Raw genomic sequence first — 23,300 nt, forward strand, 5'->3', positions numbered from 1 at the left:
GTGATTGGAATATTTTGCAATTATGCTGTACATAAAACATTTAAATAAAAAAACGTCTATTCATCCCCATTGCCACAGTGTGTTTATCAGAGCAGTATAACAGGAACTGACTTTATAGTCTTGAATATAGCCAGGCTGTGTCCTGCTTCACCATCCTCTCCATGACCCGCCCATTCGCCGCCGCTGCCTGAGCTCAGTCAGGTGCTCGTTATCCAGCGACGTAAACTTTGCATTTGGAAAACTGATTGGATTTAGTGTCAGGACAAACACAGTTGAGGCCATGCTAAGACGGATCCTTCAAATGGTAAGAGTTTTGTTCAACAAAGTGAACCGTAACGCTTTTGTTTGGATAACTGAGTCATTTCTCGTAGGAGACACAGGCCTATCCTTGTCTGTTTTCATGGTGGGGCTGCACGTTTTATAACACAGTGTGTGATGGGTGGGCGGCTTTTGTATTTGTAGCCAACAGGAGTTCTTCAATTGGAATAAGCCCCGCCACACTGTCAGAACGAAGTTGTCATATCAAGTGCTCCTTGTGTGGGGTTGACAGAGCTAGCCTTCAAAATGCTAACTTGGTACCATAGACTATATCTATGCTTGGTACGCTTGGTTGATGCTACTATTGACATGGTTGTAGCAAGCTATTACATGTCTATGTAATGCAGTAGCAACCTATATAGCGTATGTGTCCGTCTTGCCAGGATTTGCCGAGTTATAAATAACTAGCTAACATGCTTGGGCTCTGGTTAAATTTATTTTCATGGTTTCCGTTGCCTAGCTTTGTGATAGCAGTGCATAATGTCATTTCCACTCATTACATGCTAGCGCTGACGTTAGCCTCAAGCTGACCGCTACATGTAACAAAAATGTATCCCTTTTAAGTTATAAAGCGTGTAATAAATGTTAATGGTGACATGTGTTGTCTTAAACACAAATTGGTCAGCTTGTCACAGCCTTTACATGTATGAGTTACAGAGGTTAGCTACTTGGATAGCTTTTACTTGGGACTACATTTACCATCGGGGTATTGCTAATGGCTTTAGGGGCCTGTAGGAAAACATCTGATTAAAGATTTCCATTCTAATGTTTTACATCTGTCCTTCATGTGAAAAAGTTGGTGAACCTCTGACTTGGTTCATAAAATGGAGTGTCAGTTATGGGAACTGACACTCCTCAAAATGTAGGTCACGTTCTTAAGATAATGATTACAATTTTTTTTGTTACTGAAGCTTGTCAGAGCCATCACATTTGACCAGCATTTGTTAATCTTTTTACAGTACTGATTATGAAGATGTATGAGCTTTATGGTTTATTACGTTGACATAAATAATGTTGTGAGTCTCTTATTATACAATGAACCCTTAAAGTGGTTAAGACCGCATTTAGGTTGCTGTGTTGAATTAATTATTTTAAAGTTGTGAAGTCGGCCTAGTTCTGATTTTGTGTGAGTTGGGTCAAAGGTTGTTCCATGATGCAAATGCTCAGCCTGCCTTCAAAGTGGTGTTTGTCTAATGTCCAATAGGCTCTTAGAAAACTCAGTTCAAAGGGCTCAAAGTCCCCCTCCCTACTCTCAAACCCAAGTATTCACCTGATTCATTCATGCAGACTATCACCAGCCACAACAAAAACCTTTTTGTGAATGGACCACCATTGACATTTCTACTATACAGTTGCAAGATGTGAACCCCTTGGATTCTCCACACATAGCGTTGTGTGTTCCTTCCAAACAACTCAACTTTGGTTTCATCTGTCCACAGAATATTTTGCCAGTTGTGCTGTGGAACATCCAGGTGCTCTTTTGCAAACTTCAAACGTGCAGCAATGTTTTTTCTGGACAGCAGTGGCTTCCTCCGTGGTGTCCTCCCATGAACTCCATTCTAGTTCAGTGTTTTACGTATCGTAGATTCGTCAACAGAGATGTTAGCATGTGCCAGAGATTTCTTTAAGTCTCTAGCTGACACTCTAGGATTCTTCTTCACCTCATTGAGCATTCTGCGCTGTGCTCTTGCAGTCATCTTTACAGGACGGCCACTCCTAGGGAGAGTAGCAACAGTGCTGAACTTTCTCCATGTATAGACAATTTGTCTTACCGTGGACTGATGACCATCAAGGCTTTTAGAGATACTTTTGTAACCCTTTCCAGCTTTATGCAAGTCAACAATTCTTAATCGTAGGTCTTCTGAGAGCTCTTTTGTGCGAGGCATGGTTCACATCTGGCAATGCTTCTTAAGAATAGCAAATTCAAAACTGGTGTGTATTTTTTATAGGGCAGGGCAGCTTTAACCAACACCTCCAATCTCGTCTCATTGATTGGACTCCAGGTTGGCTGACTCCTGACTCCAAGTAGCTCTTGAAGAAGTCTTTAGCCTAGGGGTTCACATACTTTTTCCACCCTGCACTGTGAAACATGGTGTGTTCAATAAAAACATGAAAACATATAATTGTTTGTGTGGTATTAGTTTAAGCAGACTGTGTTTGTCTATTGTTGTGACTTAGATGAAGATCAGAACACATTTTATGACCAACTTATGCAGAAATCCAGGTAATTCCAAAGGGTTCACATACTTTTTCTTGTGGGCTTCAGGCCAGTGGACTGAGCTGATTTGATATGACCCTATTCCTTTCTACCTTCAAACTATGTGAAGAGTAGAGTAAAATAGTAATCTACAGGTAATATACACAAATATACAAAGCCAGTATATTTTAAGGTCAAATAATTGCAACGGTATATGAAACTGAGAACGTTCTGAAAAACCCTATTACTGGTTGGTTAATTTTCTTCCAAAAACGTTATTGTCAAAGCAATATAACTTAGCAAACATTTGCAATAAGGTTATTTGTGGAAAGAAGGGAGGTAATGTAAGGTCAAGGATACAAGAACATTCCCAAGGCAGTGAATATCCTTATTGCAAGCTCAATCATAAAAAAAAAATGGTGCCATCATAACTCTTGCTTTGTCCTGACATACAGCTAAGAGTTTAACAATAGCTAGGCCGACCAGAGGCCTGTGGACACACAGATGGGAGGCACTTTGCATGGTTTTGCTGGGCTGCTGGAAAATACCCTCATATGACATCTGGGCTAGTGTTGGCCAGAAGTTGTGGGAGACTAAATGAAAGAAGGTTCTATGGTCGGATGAGAACTAAATAGAGCATTTATCCTAAATGTTTGGTACCAAGCTAAACCGTGCACATCACCAGACCCTTACCATCCCTAACACAAAGCATGGGGGTGGCAGAATCATGCGTTGTGGTGGATGCTGGGAGGCAGGGCTGTGATGGTACTGGGAAAAACAAACACAGCAAATGACAGAGAAAGGTAGCTGTTGCTAAACAATCATTTATGTGTGGCATTGCCAAATAATAGTCCAGACCTTTATCCAAAACTGCTACATATCTATGCAACGTGACAGATCTTTTTCAAAGATTGACCATACATGTCGTCCAGATTCAAACCTGGAAAAATTCCAAGGTGCTGAATACATTTTATAAACATTATACAGCAGCTGGAGGAACTGGTGTCACCACACATTACAGTGTTGTTAATCATGTTACAACTGTCTTAAATATTCATGCCTTTTTAAAGCGAAAAATGCAACAGCATTCCAGGGTAGAGCTAATTGTTTACATAACATTTGTTGAAGGCTTAAGTCGCACCCAGCAGAGTTGTTTTTGTGATGTGTAAGCCATGACTCTGTCCGAGCCTTGCCCTCTTTTCTGAAAAGTCGGTACTTTCCCAAAATCAATTACAGTTAAGTAGATCCAGCATTTACCAAAACATTGCAGGTGAAAAGCACAAACATCAAAAACAGGGGTATGTAAGCTAGAGGTTTTCAATTGTGTTTCTGAGAAAAACTTCTTCCAAGATGGATAATATACCAAATACATGTATTGTACTATATAACTTATTTGTATTTACATCATGGTTACTTGAAAAGCACTTTGAATTGCCTTGTGTTGAAAAGTGCTATATAAATAAACTTGCCTTGCCTTACTAAATAAATCAGAAAAAAAAATCAAACACTTGGTCTTGGTGGCCACTATATGCAATGTTTTAATGTCTAGAATATAGTTTGTCAATTTGAGAGGGCAAAGGTAAACGTAGGGAATAAAATGTAAAAAAAAAAAACCCTAACGTTGTCTAACTGTTTCTCTCAGGCAGTTGAGTTATCTAAAAAATATAGAGAGTGTGTTTTAATACATTCAGACTGATATAGTGTATTCTCTCCTCTCCAGACTCCTGGGAAGGGAGGCTCCCAGAACGCAGAGTCGGAGCCGCCCAGCACAGACCTGAACCACGATCAGACGTCTGAGGTAACGCTGGCCTTTCATTTATCAATAACCTTTTTCTAAACTTTGGAAGCAGACCGAAACACTTGAAGAAGTCATTGTCACATGGTTGAGTCTGATGTTGTTTCTGCTTTTCAGGGCTTCATCTGTCCTCAGTGCATGAAGTCTCACAACTCAGCAGAGGAGCTGTTCAAGCACTATGAGCTGTTCCATGATACCGGAGACCTGCCCTCTCACATGGCCCCAACTCGGTGAGACTTTAATGTTACATGTATTATGACAATAAGCTCAACCTCATGATGACAGATTCTTTGAGTTTATGCATTTTTGTAAACAAGCCTCTCCTTCTTTTAGGGAGGACCTTACAATGCTTCGGCAGGAGGTTCAGGACCTGCATTGTTCTCTTAAGGTAAGCTGGAGTCTCTGAAACAAACAGATGTGTACATTTGATGTTAAATACATACTTTATTTTGTATCTGTGTGTTGTTGTACCTGATTAGGAGGAAAAGTGGTTTTCCGAAGAACTCAAGAAGGAGTTAGACAAAGTCCAAGGACAACTGAAGCAAGTAATTCCTTCAAGATATTTAAGATTTATTACAATAGCTCTCTGAATATAAAACTGCTTGATAGAACATGATGGAAATGCTTACTCTTACTGTACATTTTTCTCTCTTACTCTCAATTCCACAGAATGATGGACAGACGCCGGGCTCTGAGGATTTAGGTAGGGGGGCATTTTCTGTTTAAGATAACTGAAAAAAAATCCCAAACATCAGTCACTTATATCTGGTACTCTTTTCTCAGCGCTTGAAAAGAAGCTGAACGAAGCAGAGACAGAAAAGTTCAACATCAAGCAGATGAAAGACCTGTTTGAGCAGAAGGCTGCGCAGCTGGCCACAGAGATAGTAGGTTAGTGTGGCGCCAGGAAACTGAAAGGCCTGTGTCTCCGAATCTGCATCATCCAACAACACTGAAGAACTCTTTCACTAACCCACTGTTATATCTGCTCAATCCATCCATTGTGTTTCTTCTGAAGTAGTTTATTCAACATTTAGTTTTACAGACTCGATGCAGGGTTTTGCATTTTCTGCTGATGTGTTTTTTCCTCACATGAGTTAACAAGTGAGGTATTTGTGTTATTTTAAATATGATAGTGTTAACTACTAAAAAGTGTTTGTTCTGACAGACTTGAAGTCCCGCTATGATGAGGAGAAGAGTCTGAGGGAGGCTGCTGACCAGAGACTGGGCCGACTGACCGAACAGCTTCAGAAGGAGAAGCAGGAGAACGAGAGACTCCAAACAGAACTGGTACAGAACACACTTCATCGGTGTTGTGCTCCGGAGTCTGAAAGAAAGACATTGAATTGACACCATAAAATCTGTTTGGCTTTCAGATGTGTGCTGAAGGAATCAAAGCAGATCTAAGTCCGACAAAACATTAGTTCAGTTATTGCAAGGATAGCCATAAGTAGGTCTGAAAAATGTAAGATCTATCTAACTGCGCGTATTTTGACTATTGTAATTACACTATAATTTACGATATTGGGAAGAAGTGACACTTTTTGACATAATTATTCTAATTTCTTTATGAAAAACAAAGGCAAATGGTCATTGTGTGGTTTTTATAACAGTCATACAAAAATACTTTTTAGAAAATAATCTGATAGCCAAGACATCTCTGCATTATGATAGTATATCATTCAAAATAGTATTTTCACACATGTTTTGGAATAGTGCAATCTCATCTCATAGCCCCCCCTAATGTTACAATTATTATTTGTTCCCTGGTGATATAGACCAAAAGTGATGGCGGAAAGAAATGTATCTGTACTCTAAAGAAGAGTTGTCTAGTTTCACTTTTTCTTTGTCATCTGTCTTTATTTTCTTATTTTACTACTCTCAGTGGTTCAGAGAAGCTTCATACAAATATATACGTTATAGATCTTCAAGGAGACGTCCATATAGATTTGCATTGTTCAGCTACGGATCTCGTTCTGATTTATATTAATACCACTCAGTTCTCCCAGCTTTAATCCGGTCCTCTGCTCTGCCCCCTAGCTGCAGCGGCCGGTAGTGGAGGACGTAGAGGTGCTGCAGAAGGAGCTGGTGCAGGTCCAGACCCTGATGGACAGTTCGACCCGTGAGAGGGAGGAGGAGTCTGAGCGCCTCAAGGCCCAGTACGACCAGCTGCAGGCTAACCACACTACCTCTGAGGTGAGGGGACAAAACACACAACATCTTGAGATGTACTTCTGCTCAATCTCACTTAAACTTTGTACCTGATGTGTTGTAGAATAACCTCCCGTTGAACCCTACATTGAACAGTCGCATAAACGAGTACATTAATTCCCACAGTTTGCTTGATAATCTACAAGATTGTATTGTATACGTAAATTATAATTTAGTATTTCTAATTTGACCCCCTTTCATCTAATTTCTTAAGCCGACCTACTGCACTTGCAAAAGAAGCTCTGAAATAATCTTTAAAATAGTTTCCAACATACTGTAGGGAAAACATATATATTTCTTATTCTTACTAAGTAATTCATGGTGAATAATTTAGCCTTACTTCTTGCATTTTTTTATCCCAGAAGAATGAGAACATGTATAGAGAGCTTCAGGCCCGACCCTCTCCTTCTGCACATCTCTGCAAATGTTCTCAGATAGTTTTGTGGAACCACATTCCTAAAATATTTGAAATGCATCTGTTTTTTCATTATGAGACAATCGTGGTTAATCATTAAAGGTTGAGTTCCACAGTATAAAAGTATTGGAGCTGATCGCGGTCAGCTGTTATTCTCAAGGTTGGCCAGAGACAAGTCAACTTTGAATTGAAAACATAAGGCTAATGCACCACCTTCCCCAGCAACAGTACATGAAGCCAACCATCTTTCGTACAAAATGGTCAGCTTAATACTTTCATAGCATGATATTGGCACGACAAACTCTCATCCCTCTTTGTTACAGATTGGAGTTCATGGATGTATCATGACTGACCTCTTGTATGTCTCTCTCTCCCTCCCTTTGTTCCTCTGCTCCTCTCATACTGTATCCCTCCACAACACTCACTATTTCTTCAAGATTCGTAAACTGGAGGTAAAACATTTGAAAAAACATTTCAATTTGGCCCTTCACTTACTTCTACATCTTTTTCAGTTCCTTTAAACTTAAAAAACAGATTTTCTTTTGACCCATGTGTAACCTTTCCATGCCTTCGTTGGGTTTTTGTGCGACTGAATTCTCGCTGTAACTTATCCATGTTAAGTTCTTCGTTCATGTCATTCCCTCACAGTGGTGCTTCAGTTATCTGAATGTGCAGTCTATTGTTTGCAGACTATAACATACAGTATGTTTCTATTGTGTTGCAGATGACCATATCCCAACTAAAAGCAGAGCTGGAGAAGGGTCCCCAGGAAGCAGCTGTCTACACACAGCAGATCCACCAGCTGCAGAGCAATCTGAACAATCTGCAGCAGCAGAGCCAGGTACCACACAAACAAACAATTATAATGCCTCTGCGCCTGTAGCGTTCCTGTGAAGACATTGTCCCTGGAACTTCCAGTTGGACTTAAGGATGGTCTGATTAGAATTAGATTGCAAAGGGTCACTGGGACCACACAAATAAAAAGGTGTGGCTAATACTCCATAATTCATAAGCCATTTATGACAAGTGATGACACTTTGGACAGATATTGCTGTAAAATGTAACTTGAGTGGTTAGTGGAGGCACAGCATTGCTAGGAAGTAATTCTAGTCATAGTCATGTGACCGTTTTGTCTCTCAGCAGATTACTGCAGATACATTAGGCTTATTCCGATTTGTTATATCTACGACTGAAGGGACGATTGACGGGATTATGAGGGATTATTAATCAGAGCGATTAATTTACTGATCTGCACCCTACTGTACATTTGGAGAGGTTTTCGGTGAAGCAGCATGGAAACCCACGGGTGAACAGTGGATTTCAAATCCTAAAAATTAATTTAAATATGTTGCCGTCTCTTGTTTTTGATATTATTTAGATTTTTATACAAAATATAACACTATAATATAAAAAACAAACAAAGTGATTTTGTTAGAAAATTAGAAATATTAGAAATAAATTAGAAAGTTCGCTTATTTCAAATGTTCCATCAGACTCGAGATGATGTTACTCTGCAACCCCCCCCCCCCCCCTTCACATACACTCTTGCGGCTGCCCTGTTGTCCATTAACCCTGATTGGATAACATGGAAATAGAAACAGCTCCATTATACAGCATATGACTGTGAAGGATTTACTTGTACTTCAGTAATGTTAATCAGCCTTCCCAGCTGCCCCTCTCTAGCACAGAGCACGCCTTCTCTGTTTCTGTGAACCCACGTCTGTTGCTCGGCATCAGCTTCTATTACAATGCTCTGCTGTCACCAGCCTCATTTGGCAACTCAGACATGTTGATACAAAACCACGCGCAGCTCTATAATTAAACCAGCAGGGGGGGAACTCCGCTGTCACTTGGGGTGAAACACAATCACAGGTACTGGCACTGATCCAATGAGCCGGGGACTGGAGGCAGCGGGTTCCTGCCGGAGATGAAATCCTCCCACAGCAGGCATGTCACAGAGGTTTCTGGGTAAAAGGGGGATTACAGAACTGGATATCCAGTGTGTTGCCCCCTCCCAACGCTTCTCCTCGCAACAGGAGACCCTGAGACTTGAAACAGATACCAAACACGTGAGAAAAGTGATGGAGCAGACAGTGAGAGGATCAGGACTAAGAACAGACAGGTGAAAGACCAACAGAAGAGACACAATGAAAGAGCGGGTAGAACAGAGAGGAAGGAAAGAACAGAAAGTGTCTGTAGAGGGTTGTTTAGGTTTGCCAGTTGCTGTGGTGGCCTGCAGAGGTTTATTGGACGTCTGTGAAGTCCAGGTGTCCTGTCACACTCCCTGGTTAGCAGCACACTCCACTATTAACACCATTTTGTTCTTTATCACCCTGTTTCCAAGTTTACTGCCTGAGATTACAGCAGGGCCGGTGCTGTTCACACGCTACGTTATTCCCAGTCCTGTGTTGTAAACCTTTCCCCTAGAAATGCCATACCTCGCTTTACAATAGACCGCCGACTGTTCTTTTCCATAGCTTACATTGCATGAATCATTTGTGACTCGTTGCATCTCTTATCATGCCAACTGTATTTTAATAGACAAGTCGTTACAGTGTGGCTTTTTGAAAGACCTCACTTTTCAAACACTGTCAATCTTTATCCTGAGAACCTGCTACCTTAAAAAACTAAGATCTTACTCACTTTTGATTTCTATTTTTACTTATGGCTTTTATTCCTACTTAGGAACATCTTTCACTCCCAATACTTCCTAAAGTTCTGAACATCTGCCTCATGTTGTCCTCTCCTGCTTTTACAGAGCCTGTCTGAGAAGCTTCAACGTAAGGAGAAAGAGAACAAGGACCTGGAGGAGCGATTTGGAGCTGAGAAGGCTGCCAAGAAGGGTGCTCAAGGCAGCCTGAGAGAGAGGGAGCTGGAGGTTCAGGAGCTCCAGGCCCGGGCCACGGGGGCTGAAGCCTCCCTGCAGAAGGCCCAGGCGCAGCTGGGAGAGAGGGCTGAGGAGGTGGCAAAGCTGAAGAGTGAGATCACCGAGCTGGAGGTGAAGCACGCAGAGCTGAAGGTCGAGAGGAAACAGTTGGAGCAGCAAAGAGAGGAAAAAGACAGCCAAGGTGCTCAGCAGCAGACGGAGATCAGTCAGGTGAGCAGGGTGGACCACCACACACAGTACATGCAGGAGATGGGCAGATGGTGCAAAACTCTACTGTCATAACTGTCAGAATCCCTGTTCAGAAAACACCAAGCATTTAGGCACACGTGTTATTTAGTAATGTGTAAAAAATCATAAAAAATGATTCCAGACATCCTCCTTGTGTTTCCTACATCTGCTGTGTTTCTTTGCTATTACTGTTTCCATCTTTATTCGTCCATCTTCCTCATCTCCCCTCTCCCTGCGCTCTCTCTAGCTGCACGCCAAACTGCTGGAGGCGGAGAGGCAGCTGGGCGAGGTGCAAGGTCGTCTGAAGGAACAGAGGCAGCTGTCTGGGGAGAAACTAAAAGACCGCGAACAGCAAGCCGCCGACCTGCAGCTCAAACTGTCCCGGGCAGAAGAGCAGGTAGGCCTTACCGATCACTACAGGAAACTGACATACTGAAAGAACATCTGGACATGAATATTTGAGTGTGTGTCTTAAGGTATGCTGTAGGATCTGCATGTGTAGTTTATGTTACTGTTGTAGACTGATAATAAAGAGACAGGATGATGCACAAATTAAAGTAATAATACATTTAGGTTAATAGGTTTGTGCTAATGAATGCGCTTCTTTGTTTCACACCTGTAGTTGAAGGAGAGTGCCAGTAAGAATACAGACATGCAGCACCAGCTGGAGAAAGCTAAGCAGCAGCACACAGAGCTGCAGGCGCTGCAGCAAAACACCAACGGCAAACTGCGCGAGGCACAGGTGCTGTTCACAGGAAAAACCCTCAGATATTATTATCAGAGGGCATACACATCACCACTCACACTAAGCACTATTCTGATACAGACATCAACAACACTTTTGATCCTCCACAAACAATTTGTGATAATCCTAATACAAACCTCCCACAAGACACAAATTAAACATTTCTACCAGACTCTCCTAATGTAATCGTTCTCTTATGCTGACTTGCCTTAACGCTGCAGAACGACCTGGAGCAGGTCCTGCGTCAGATCGGAGACAAGGACCAGAAGATCCAGAATCTGGAGGCTCTGCTGCAGAAGAGTAAGGACATTGTGACCCAGCTGGAGAGCGAGAGGGAGGACCTGTGTGCCAAGATCCAGGCCGGAGAGGGAGAGACCGCTGTGCTCAACCAGCTGAAAGAGAAAAACCACGCACTACAAGAACAGGTATATGTAGAGTCACTCTAAAACCTGCAATGTAGATCTTCTATGAGCATCATATAGAAGGCCAGTGTTATTGAACAGTAATGACAGGGGAATGTTGTTGAGCTTTTCTATAACTGTTCTTTATATGTGTGTCTTAAAGGTCACACAGTTGACAGACAAGCTGAAGAACCAGTCGGAGAGCAACAAGCAAGCCCAGGATAACCTCCATAAGCAGGTCCAGGAGCAGAAGACCCTGCTGCGCTCCGCCCAGGACCGAGCCCTCACCCTGGAGACCTCCGTCACCGAACTCACCGCCCACCTGGCTGACAGCAAGGAGAAGGTAGCCCAGCTGGATGCTCAGGTAAACCCCTTCAGAAGCACGCCTGAGCAATATGTATTCAACTACATATAGTGGTGTCTCTGTGTTTGACTTTACTCAAAGAATCTGTATGTTGTCAAACTGATTTTGAAAAGAGAATAAGATTGTTTGGGCGCCTATCTTTCTTCAGCTGAAAGCAAAGACAGAGATGCTGCTGTCTACAGAGGCAGCCAAGGCTGCACAGAAAGCTAACCTGGAAAACAGCCTGGAGACGGCCCAGCATGCACTGCAGGACAAGCAGCAGGTTAGCACCTCCTTTGTGCCACTTTATGTCGGCTTTGAGCATATTCGGTAATGCCTTACCGAATATTTGTTCCCCCCCTCACTCACCTCACTCTTCCTTCTCGTATCCTGCACCCTCGCCCCTGTCGTGTGAAGGAGCTGAATAAAGTTCAGAAGAAGGTGGAGGAGCAAGCCCAAAAGCTTAAGGAGAGACAGGAGCAGGGCTCACAGCTGGAAGCCAGTCTGAAGGAATGCAAAGACAAACTCCTGGCCTCAGAACAGCGTATAGAGCAGCTGGAGGGACTCAATAAGGTCTGTGATGATTCTTTATTGAGAGTACAGGATGTTAGAGGGACATGTTGAGGCCTTAACTGTCCTCTCTCTGGTGTCCTCAGTCTACATACATTTCGGTTTTTCGAAACTAATTTGGTGTTTTGATCCAAACACAGAAATTGGAGTCTCAGGTTGGGGAGGTGCAGGCCTCACGGGACCAAGTGCAGCAAGAAGTGCAGAAGCTGCTAAAGGAGGGGTCAGAGGTCAAACGGAAAGCAAAGGAGCTGCAGCGCTCACTGGAGACGGAGAAAGCAGGGTGAGATCCAATCTACTGGTGCATAGTAAGGCTGTACCCGAATATCTGAATATTCGTTCGTTGGAGTACTATTCGGGTTTCAATTTCGTTATTCGGATATTCTTTTTTTTTTCTGAATTTATTGAAATCTCCAATATCAACGTAAGAGCTTGTGCCTCTTCGGGGGGTGCCAACACTCAACCATAAACGTTATCGTTTACTTTCTCCGTCTTTATATGTAGATATTACTTTTTCTCCATTAATCTCCGTCACATTGTTTCCATAGCAACAACAACTTCCTGTCAACTGCGCTAACTCTCCTTCAAAATAAAAGCATGTCCATACGAAATAGAAAGCCAAGCCAAATTACACTTAAGACATACAACTGCAACGAAAGTAACAAACACAATGCAATATCCTTTTCAATTTCAAAGAACACAAATTGGGTTACATTAACAAATAACTATAAAACAACAATACTGAAGACTAACCAAAAGAATGCCGTGAATACACCGAAATACACGTGTTGAAGCGGTTCGTTGCTGATTACTACGCCCCCCCCATGCAATGTGTGTAAATCAATTTGTTACTAACTCCCTGTGATTGTATTCAGTGCCGGTACAACCTCATGCTATTATTCACTTTTTCGTGATGAGTTCTAACAAAAAGACCTGTCTTTCCATTGTTTAGGGCTGCAACACTACAAGAGGAGTTGAAGAAAAAAGCAGCTGCTTTGAGCGACGTTCAGCAGCAGCTGGAGCACAGTGAGCAGGACAAAGCTGCTCTGCAGGTGAACCTGGACAAGGTGACCCAGGAGGGGAAGACTCAGCATGCAGATCTGGACAGGAGAGCTCAGAGCCTGACTGCAGACCTACAGAAGGCCCAGCAGGAGAAAGAGGCTCAGAAGAAGGAGCTTTCCTCAACACAGGAGAGCCTAGGAAAGGCTAAAAAAGCTCTGAAAGAGAGTCAGAGTCAACTGGACATGGAGAGGAAGAACCACAAGTCAGCCATGGAGGAGAGGGTAGGTTCAGAAAGAGCCTGTTTGGAGTAACACACCGCCAGCTTATTACCAGGACATTCACAACATGAATCTGTCTTAATCCGCAGGAGAAGGCCAATGAGAAGGCCAGACAGGAGCTTCTTAAGAGTAACGACGCCATCACCAAGGCAATGAAAGAATCTAAAGAGCAGTTGGAGCAGTTAGGAGAGGTAGGCGTCTGATAAAACGTTGCATCAAGTGTCATTGTTTTTGGTTTTTGTTTGAACCTGTCATGTGTCGACTACATTTCCAGGCAGAGAAAAAGTTGAAAGTGCAGCTGAGCACGTTGGAGCAGCAGCGCTCAAAGACTCAGGGGACACTGACGGAGAAAGAGAAGGAGTTAGAGAAGCTGCAGGCTCAACTGAAGACAGCCCAGGGGTCCTTTGGGGAGGAGAGGAAGAAAATGAAGGCCCAAGTTGCAGAGTTACAAGAAAGTAATGTCAAGAAGGCAAGTAGAATTTTCAAAATACAGACATACTGTACTTATTTCACCACACAGCTGCACTTCCTGTACCTTGAGAGCAGAGATAAACACTGCATTGCCACAGGGTTGTACTTAATTCACATGTTTCCTAAAGTACATTTGTTTATTTGACCCTTACCTCCAGGCAGAGGATGAGAGTACGTTGAGGGCGCAGGTGTCAGCGCTCGGCCAGGAGCTGGGCTCTGAGAGAGGTCGGACTACAGATCTGCAGAAGGGTTTGGAGCAAAACAAGGAGATCCTCACTACGCTTCAGTCTGACTTCTACGGCAAGGAGTCGGAGGTGTCGGCCCTGCGCCAGGACATGAGGGTGGGTACTGCAGGAAGGAAGGAGGGGGGGTACACACTGATCAGGCTCAACCCTATCATTTCATTTAATTTAATTTCAAACCTTTATTTAACCAGATTGGTTCCATTGAGATCATAGATCTCTTTTTCAAGGGAGACCTGCAGCAAATAGGTTCCACATGAAACATAAAATAATAAAGGACATCATACATTATATTTACAGGTTACATTTACATAGTTATCGACATCTACAAGTGCCCATAGTATCAAAGAGCATTTCATTTATCCTAGCTTTAACGGCGACTGTGGCTGCGAGGGAGTGCGGTCGTCTTTCAACCAGAAGGTTGTGGGTTCGATCCCAGCCCATGCAGTCAACATGTCGATGTATCCTTGGGCAAGATACTTAACCCTGAGTTGCTCCCGATGGCATGGCCAACGGTGTGTGATTGTGTGTGAATATTAGGTCCGAGAGCAAGTGGTACTGCTCTGTGTGAATGGGTGTGAATGGGTGAATGACATGTAGTATGTAAAGCGCTTTGAGGGGTCTTAAAGACTGGATAAAGTGCTATATAAGTACAGTCCATTTACCATTTACCATTTATGAACCACCTGCAGTTATTGGACGCTTCACATAGTTTTCATCACATGACTTTTGGTGTCAGCCGAGTCAGTCATGGCTTACCAGTTGTTTCTTAAGGTATCTGTTTAAGATATCCATATTTTAGGCTTTTATTTGTCTTTTCAAAACTGATGCATTTGTGACATGATTTGTTCAAGGACATTGTGAAATTTGAAAATGGACAATAATTCCTGTTTTCACAGTGTCTGGTTGTGGTAAATTACGTATTTTATTAGTTGATTTAAGATAAAGACAACATGCCTTTCTAACCCACCAGTCGGTTGTGGGGTTCAAGTTGTTAAGTAGAAATGTTGAATTAAGAAGCTGTTACTGTGGGTTGAACTTTGAACCAATCACAGATGGATTACTGTAAGTATATGGATGCATGTAGATGATTCAGAACCATGCCCCTGCTGCTTCCTCTCCCCGCAGGCGTCGGAGGAGAAGCTGAACGTGGCTCAGGAAGAGCTGGCTGCTAACCGGACCCATCAGAGCGGTTTAGAGACTCAGATCCAGGATCTGCAGACGGGCCGGGGCTCGCTGGAGAAGGAGCTGGCTCAACGGGACCAGAAGCTCCAACAGCAAGAACAAACCCTGAGCGAGCTTCAGCAGCAACAGGTCAGACCAACCGTTTCCCTCATATAGACATCAACTCTTATATTACTTACTGATTCAGTTTATATATTCTAAATGGTGATTACTCCCCTAATAGAGTCATGTAAAGGAGGAACTGGAGAAGGAGATAAGCAAGGCAGAGGAGCTGAAAAAAGCCAAGAGTGTCCTGGAGAAGAATAACACTAGACTGAGTTCTGAATTAAAAGCTCTCGCTGAGAAGAACGAGAAGGTCGGTCAACTTGTATCTTTCTTTTGATTTAGATGGTAGAGAGAGGCTAGAATATTCCTCAGATAAGCTTTAATAGTACAATGTATCTCTCTTAACGGACGACGTGCCCTGCTTCCCATGCTTGCTCTTATGCAAACAGCTTTACCCAGGAATACTGCTGGTCATCGGGGACACATTCCTTAAAGTCATAACTGTGCTTCAGTCAACTATTTGACGTGAGCATCGGATTATTCCGGTCTTCAAAGATGTCTTTAAGATTGATCCGAAGCTGTTGTCAGAGCAATAACTTCCTGAGCTTAAAGCCTTTTAAAGTTTAAGCTCATGCGTGAAAAGAGACGCTATAAGGGCCTTTAAAATCATCCAAACATTGTGCATGAAGCCTGATGTTCTGCTGCATTCAGGAGCTGGTAGAGCTGCGGGAAGCCAAACAGCTGTTGATCCAGCAGAAACTGGAGCTGCAGGGTCAGGTGGAGGCCGCACACAAGACCCTGGAGAATGAGCAGAAAGAGCACAAGAACACCCGGGACAGCAGGAGCCAGAGAGAGGAGCAGCTCCTCGCACAAACCAAGGGGGTCCAGGAGCAGTTGGTAGGCTCTAAACCCCATCATTGAAATGTCATTCACTTCCTCTACTGATCCATTTCTTGACTCGATCAATGCTTCCTCCCGCAGTCGGCAGAGAAGCGAGCCAGACAGGAGCAGGTGAAGCGCGGGGAGGAGGCGGAGGCTAAGATGGGGGTGCAGGTGACCGCTCTGAACGAGAACGTGGCCACGCTGAAGAGAGAGTGGCAGGGCAGCCAGCGCAGGGTGGGGGAGCTGGAGAAGCAGACGGACGAGCTGAGAGGAGAGATCGCCGTGCTGGAGGCCACGGTGCAGAACAACCAGGACGAGAGGAGGGCGCTGCTGGAGAGGTGAGGGGAATACATGAGACATCGTTTACAGAAATACTTTAAAAAGTCTTCAGAAGTTTTGGGATGTTCTTGATTGGCATTAAAACTCACTCAAATATGTAGAGTTATATCAGCAGGATTAAGGAATGTCTTTAATCTCTGTTTAGAAGCACTTCTGTCTGTTCTGCAGAGCTGGTGACATGAATAGTGTTGCACGGTGTACCGATACTTGAAAGGTACCGCGATACCCTGCCGTTAAAAACGTTACGATTCCTCCGTTTCGACGGGGAAAAGTACTCCGGTGAGAAAGCGCTGTTTTAATAAGAGCCGTGTGTGTTCAGCGCTCTGCTCCGTGCCTGCAGTCCCTCCCCTCTCAAGCACGCTCTAAGTCCCTCCCCTCTCTCGTGCACGCGCTAGCTGCCAGAGCATGTGAGAAAGCGAGAAGCATGGCTGCAAGTGGGAGTGCAACTGCCGCTGCGCCTCGGCTTGTTGACAAAAAAGACGCCAGAAGCTAAATTTGGAAGTATTTGAGCTATATCTCTGACAGTGAGGGCAAGCCAACGGACACCACGAGGCCTGTCTGTAAGACATGTGTTAATTTATTTAATACGAATTCTTGTCATTTATTTTATTTATTGTTCTCATTGTTTAAAAGTTTGTGTTATGGTTCTGGTGTGAAATAAAGCACAATAATTACATTTAAGACCGTTTCCCTTTTTTTTTAAGAAAAGTATCGAAAAAGAATCGGAATCGCAATTCTTGACTTGGTATCGGTATCGAAACCAAAATGTTGGTATCGTGACAACACTAGACATGAATCAGCTTCTTGCAGATTCAACTGAAGAGATACATTGCAGGGGTAGACATTAAGGGTACAATTGCACTGGCCCTCCAGCGCAATTGTATTATCACTGGCCCCACCATGTAACCTCTGGCCCGGAGCATTCGTCCAAAGAAATCGACTAATAATGAAGAAAATGAACACATTCGTTGCAATAGTAATTTATGCACAAACTACATTACTACTTGTACTACAACTTTTGAATCATCAGTTCTTCCTCATTTTCCTCAATTGTTCATATTTGGTTTATTAAAATTGTTATATTGTGGTCATTGTTAAAACATTTCTGCTATTATCATTATTATGAGTATATTATTATTAGTATAATGCACTTTCTGCCTTCCCGTCATCAGGAGTTAGAAATGTAATGGCTATGTAATAGATTTGATTAGAACCTTCATTATCCTAAACTGCTGGGACATTTCCTTATAGCGAATATACCTTTATATTGTCTACTCTTCACTTTTTTGTCAGCATAGGTCGGTATTCAATTCAATTCAATTCAAAACCTTTATTTATCCAGGTAAAATCCCATTGAGATCAATGATCTCTTTTTCAAGGGAGACCTGCAGCAGTAGGTTCCACAAGAAGACATAAAAACATAAACAACAGAACAACAAAAGGACATCATACAGCAAAATGTACAGGGATTACAATTGACATATTTAACCACAAGTACAGGTACCAACAGCATCTGATTTTGTAGCATCCAACCGAGCTTTAAAAATATGTAGTGGTACTAGCTTGGTAATTTTCCATTCTTTTTGCAGACTGTTCCATGTTAGTGGAGCTGCACATCTAAAAGCTTTCTTCCCTAAGACAGTCCTAGCACTTGGCACATTTAATAAAACCACAGCATGCGATCTCAGGCAATAAGTACTTTCAATTTGCAGAGAGATCAGGGAGCAGATATAAGATGGTAGTTTATCCAACATGGCTTTGTAAATGAAAAAGTACCAGTGACTGAGCCTCCGTACAGTAAGTGATGGCATAACCGCCTTGGTATACAGGGTACAGTGATGCGTAAGTGCTTTACAATTTGTCAAAAATCTCAGTGCACTGTGATACGCAGCATCTAACTTGCTCAGGTAATTGGCAGGTGCATTCATATATAACAAATCACCATAGTCCAGCACAGGTAAAAAGGTCACAGTGACTAGCCTTTTCCTGGCCTCAAGCGAGAAACAGGACTTATTTCTGTAAAGAAACCTAGCCTAACCCTCAGCTTTTTAAGCAGATTATTGACATGAAGTTTAAAAGTGAGACAATCATCAAGCCAGATACCAAGGTATTTGTAACAGGTAACCACTTCAAGTTGTATTCCTTGCGTAGTTACAATATCCAAAGCAGTCTCCGGTGTATTTTTAGCTTTAGCTTTAGAAAAGAGCATTACCTTGGTTTTATCCACATTTAAAAGAAGCTTAAGCTCAGAGAGCTGAGCCTGAATAATGTTAAAAACAGCCTGTAATTTAACAACAGCCTCGTTAATCGAGGGACCTGCACAGTACATAACGGTATCGTCCGCAAAAAAATGTAATTGTAAGTTGGATAGTGTCTTGGCACTTAATAGCTTGTGTATTTTTTGTGACATTTGAGTGTGTGATCCTACATTTGTTGGGAAGAGGTTTAATACAAATAGAAAAGAGCTTTGCACAGTTTTCTCTCAAATGGAAAGCATTATTTTAAAAGAAAAAAAACATCGCCTTTTTCTATTAATTATAAATATGCACATTTTAAAGTTAACTTTTCAACAAGCTATAGACTGATGTCAAGCTTTGATGACCTCCTCATATCCTCATAAGTCAGCGAGAGAAGTTTGACTCTAATTGATGGTTTCTTAATTTCCTTGTGCGTAACAAATGATGATTAAAATGATCCTGTGAAATTCATTATAAATGAGGCCTATTTTAGGCTGTTGCATGTGACGTCACAGCACACTCGTAAAGGGGAGAAAATAACATTTTGATTAACCGAGCAAGACGAGATCCGTTAGGACAGAATATCACAACATGGGGGCAGGCAACATACTGAATGTGAGCCAGCAGGATTAAATCAGTATAGTATATGTTTTCTTGAAGAAATAACTGCTGTGATATTCTGGATTGTTAGCAGTGACGTACTACAATACATAAAAAGGTTTACACGCAAACACATCAGGCTATATTTGACTGTGAGTGTATTGTACCTGGTGAATCGGTTCAATGTGATAAGTCAAATTGAATAAAAATACAACAATAGAGTGTGTGTGGTAAATATAAATCACCAAAAGACACATAGTTAGTCTCCTGTGTATCTAAAGAATTCTGTAACAAGCATATTGTGCAGCCTGCCGAGATGTGGATGAGCCACTCGTTAGCTCTGTAATAAGAACACACACATCATCAGTGCTCTGTGGCTGTGTTTCAGGTGTGTGAAGGGGGAAGGCGAGATAGAGAAGCTGCAGGCCAAGGTGGTGGAGCTGAGGAGGAAAGTGGATGACACGACGGCCGCCATGCAGGAGTTGGGCAGAGAGAACCAGTCGCTTCAGGTCAGTCAGAAAGCCCTCCTCCTGTTGGAACCGTACACTGAGGAGACGATTATAAAACCTTTATTCTGAGAGGCTCTGTTTGTAACTCCTGCATCTGGTGCTTTCTTAGATCAAACAGTCCCAAAGTCTGACCAGGAAGTGGGCTGAGGACCAAGAGGTGCAGAACTGCATGTCCTGTGGGAAGGGCTTCAGTGTGACTGTCAGGAAGGTGAGGAGGAAGTTATCTGTATGAGTGATGCTAACATGCGAAAGGACAAACATTAAACTTCTTGTATGTGATCGTGACTTGAAACAGGAGAAATGGCGATCATATAAATAACATCATTTCAGTTTCTTTAGTTGTTACAATCTTTTAGATATACATCCTATGATTCCATAATTTTGAAACTTGTTTTTTAGCTTTAATTGCCAACTTGTAACAACTCCCTCTCCTTCTCCCCTGAATCTCCAGCACCACTGCAGACATTGTGGGAACATTTTCTGCAACGAGTGTTCAGCGAAGAACGCCCTCACGCCGTCCTCTAAAAAGCCAGTCCGGGTCTGTGAGACGTGCTTTGAGGATCTCCAATGATGATTCCCCTCTCCCCCCTTTACCTCCCCCCTAACCCTCCCCCTCTTACTTCAGCGGGCAGAAGAAGGCGTCTCTGTCATATTTAATGTGCACTATTGAGGACAGACCTGGGGCAGAGACTCCCACCAGTGTGTGACGTCTGGCTCTGGTGGGATGGGGAAACAACTGAGGAGACCCCAGAGCTGTGTGACTGGGGTGGGGGTGTGGGGGGTAGGTTGGGATTGTCTGTATCTGTTTTTGTGCCTTTGCTACTCCTGTGGATTGCCAGAACGCGGAGACACTGAGAGCTTAACACATCTCTTTAAGTTCGCATTCACATCTCCGCAGGCTGTTTGGAATTATTAGAAAGTGCAGGGGGTCGCTGTGTTTGTCGTAGAGTGACATCTGCCGTCAGGAGGCGGGACACTGAGGGAAGTGAAATGTTGTAGAGGAAGTGTTGAAAGTCACTGCTGCCCTACAAAGGTAAATGCAGGAAACTGAAAGGCGGCTTTGTCAAGAAAATAACATCTGTAAATACCAATATGACATATTTTAGTATAACTGCATCGCACCGATCACTAAGAAATGCAAAATGTGAGAAAGAAAGGTAAACTCAAGTTATCGGTACTAAATATTTTTTATTTGGGATTTTTTTCTTTTACGTGTCAATACAAAAGTGTGTTATTTTATTGTTTTTCAGGAAATCTTTGTTCTTGCGTTAACAGAATAACATGCTCAGTCAGTTGGCCCCTACACAACTCGTCCAAAAGTTGCTCATTTAATGTTTTCATTTAATGTTTCATGGACAGGATTTCATGAAAATATAAAATGTAAGATGTTAAATGTCAAAATACACATTCTATTTTGCAAATTCACATTGGTATAGGAGCACTGGTCCCCTTTGAATAACTTTGTGCTGTACAGTATAACGCATTCAATCATAATCTTTGGTATTATGAATGTTCAATTGTAAAAACTAAAACTGCTCTTCAGAAGAAAAAAAAGGAATGATTTGATTTATGCACCAGCGATTTCTCTGTACGGGACTTTTGACGTCGAATCAGTTACTGCATGTTCCCTTTGTGCGGCAGCGCGTGTGTGTTTGTTATTATTGATGTATTCAGCCGAATTCATGACCAAAGAATGTCTGCAGCAGGTAAACAGCGGAGATGAAAACCCTGAACTCGTTTCATGTCAGTATTTTTCTAAGCGTCTCTTAAGAAGCTTTGAGTTTTAAATGACGGAGTCCTACATTTGTATCTGGAAACAGCATGGATGACGACCTGAGAGGCTTTTTATGCGCAGCCACCCACATTTCTCTTTGCGTGTTAATTTCTGCAAATGGTGGTGCTTTCTGCAGACTGTTAAAGCAGTCACTAAAGATGCCTGCATGTACATTTTAACATTTTATTATTTTTGCTGCTTGTCTCCACTCAGCTACACTGAATACTGCTGGAGCTGTGTGTGTGTGTGTGTGTGTGTGTGTGTGTGGCTTTAGAGCAGGGTTTGTGTGTAATGTTGCTGTAACAGAGTGTGTTTTAGTTAACGCCTGCTGTGTGTGTGTGTGTGTGTGTGCGCGCGCTGCTGAGTTGCACTGTATGAACGTTGGCTGCTCAGAATCTCAGTATCTCTCATTCTGGGATGTCCGTGCTGCCTTCAGGTGCAGCGTTTTCCGTCGGTTCTCTGTCAAACCTATGTGCCGCTGAGGACACTGTAAAAGTAAATTCCAGATTTTGTATAATTTATAATTGTTGACAGATATTGGTAAGATCTTTTGGGCAATTGTCTAAAGACTGGAGCGGGCGAAAACACTGTAAGCCAGGCGACAATGGAGGCATTTTGCAACAAGCAGCTTGTTTCAGACTTAAGAAAATTAGCTATTTTTGCTAAGAAAAAATACGTCCATCTCAGTTGCAAGCTCTCATAAACACCTGTCTCTTGTGTTGCATTGGTTTTTGTTATGTCTACCTCAGATCGGCACAGGAAAAGCACTATTTCTAAATCTTAGTGGTCACAAACATCACGTCATTGCCTGCATTTGATGAAAGATTTGTGATTTATCCGTCAAGCTGTACAGTCCTTTAGAGAGATGATTTGCACCTTATTGTATACTGTGGTCGTCCGTATGAGAACCCAGCCTCAAACGTAGGACCACCGACTTTATACAGGCTTCAGCATTTCTAGCCCTGATGTACTAAACCGCTCATTAATACTAAGGCTGTCATAATTATCTGTGTACATGTTTGTAATGAAAGAGAAAAAGGAATATATATATATATATATATAACACTTGTGGATGTAAAACATGACAACAGTGAAAATGTTGGTGGATTAATCAGTGTCTTACTTTTTCTTTTTACATAAAGGCACCACGATGTTGACACACTGACTTGTGGCTTGGTCTTGCTGTCAGTTTGCATTTATGGTGACTTCACTGGCCTGTGGCTCACATTTCCTCTGTGTTTAGTCATCATAAGTGATGGTTGTGAAGGTGTGCCTTAGGCCACGTCTCGTACGTCACTGCACACGGTTAGCGGTGACACGCACCATGTATTACACAGTCTGAAGGGATGAGAGGAATAATGTCATGTATGTTCACACGCACCAGTTGATTTTAAGTCATGACAAACATAAATAAAACCTAAAGTATGTTTCTATTTTCTCGTGTGTTGTTTTCATTCATAGACATTACTTTAATACTCTACTTATCTTGATACAAAAAGTATTTAATTATCAATATTTGTAAGCAGATAGTTTGTTTATGTCCAATGGTACATGTTTCCAATTGGACTTTAAAGCACTTCTGTTAAATGCTACCCTACTCAGCATGTAGCATATAATCAAAGGTAAAAAAAA

General features: G+C 42.4%; 1 protein-coding gene across 3 annotated transcripts; it reads left to right on the forward strand.

The window, feature by feature from the left end:
• Positions 1-129: 129 nt before the first annotated feature.
• Positions 130-23,101, forward strand: eea1 (early endosome antigen 1). Of its 3 annotated transcripts, XM_034215675.1 has the most exons (30): positions 130-304; positions 4,236-4,313; positions 4,428-4,540; positions 4,644-4,698; positions 4,790-4,855; positions 4,980-5,013; positions 5,094-5,198; positions 5,476-5,597; positions 6,348-6,503; positions 7,371-7,385; positions 7,658-7,774; positions 9,692-10,030; positions 10,296-10,445; positions 10,671-10,790; positions 11,015-11,218; positions 11,358-11,558; positions 11,707-11,820; positions 11,955-12,110; positions 12,248-12,387; positions 13,057-13,387; positions 13,474-13,575; positions 13,659-13,853; positions 14,014-14,196; positions 15,226-15,411; positions 15,506-15,637; positions 16,039-16,224; positions 16,309-16,547; positions 19,774-19,894; positions 20,004-20,102; positions 20,346-23,101. In XM_034215675.1, exons 1-30 carry the CDS (start codon positions 281-283, stop codon positions 20,463-20,465), a joined length of 4,203 nt encoding a protein of 1,400 aa, XP_034071566.1. In that variant the 5' UTR covers positions 130-280; the 3' UTR covers positions 20,466-23,101. The 3 variants fall into 3 exon arrangements, with proteins under 3 accessions (XP_034071566.1, XP_034071567.1, XP_034071568.1); XM_034215676.1 differs by lacking the exon at positions 7,371-7,385 and having other exon boundaries at positions 132-304; XM_034215677.1 differs by lacking the exons at positions 130-304; positions 4,236-4,313 and having other exon boundaries at positions 4,450-4,540; positions 4,790-4,851.
• Positions 23,102-23,300: the final 199 nt, after the last annotated feature.

Source organism: Gymnodraco acuticeps, unplaced genomic scaffold, assembly GCF_902827175.1.
Source record: "Gymnodraco acuticeps unplaced genomic scaffold, fGymAcu1.1, whole genome shotgun sequence".
Classification (NCBI taxonomy): Eukaryota; Metazoa; Chordata; class Actinopteri; order Perciformes; family Bathydraconidae; genus Gymnodraco; species Gymnodraco acuticeps.

What these genes read in the sequence shown, in the direction of transcription:
- eea1 (XM_034215675.1), top strand. Translation starts at nt 281, where the DNA reads ATGCTAAGACGGATCCTTCAAATG. An exon ending in TAAGACGGATCCTTCAAATG is followed by an intron (nt 305 to 4,235) that starts GTAAGAGTTTTG and finishes TCTCCTCTCCAG; the next exon opens with ACTCCTGGGAAGGGAGGCTC. An exon ending in TGTCCCGGGCAGAAGAGCAG is followed by an intron (nt 10,446 to 10,670) that starts GTAGGCCTTACC and finishes TCACACCTGTAG; the next exon opens with TTGAAGGAGAGTGCCAGTAA.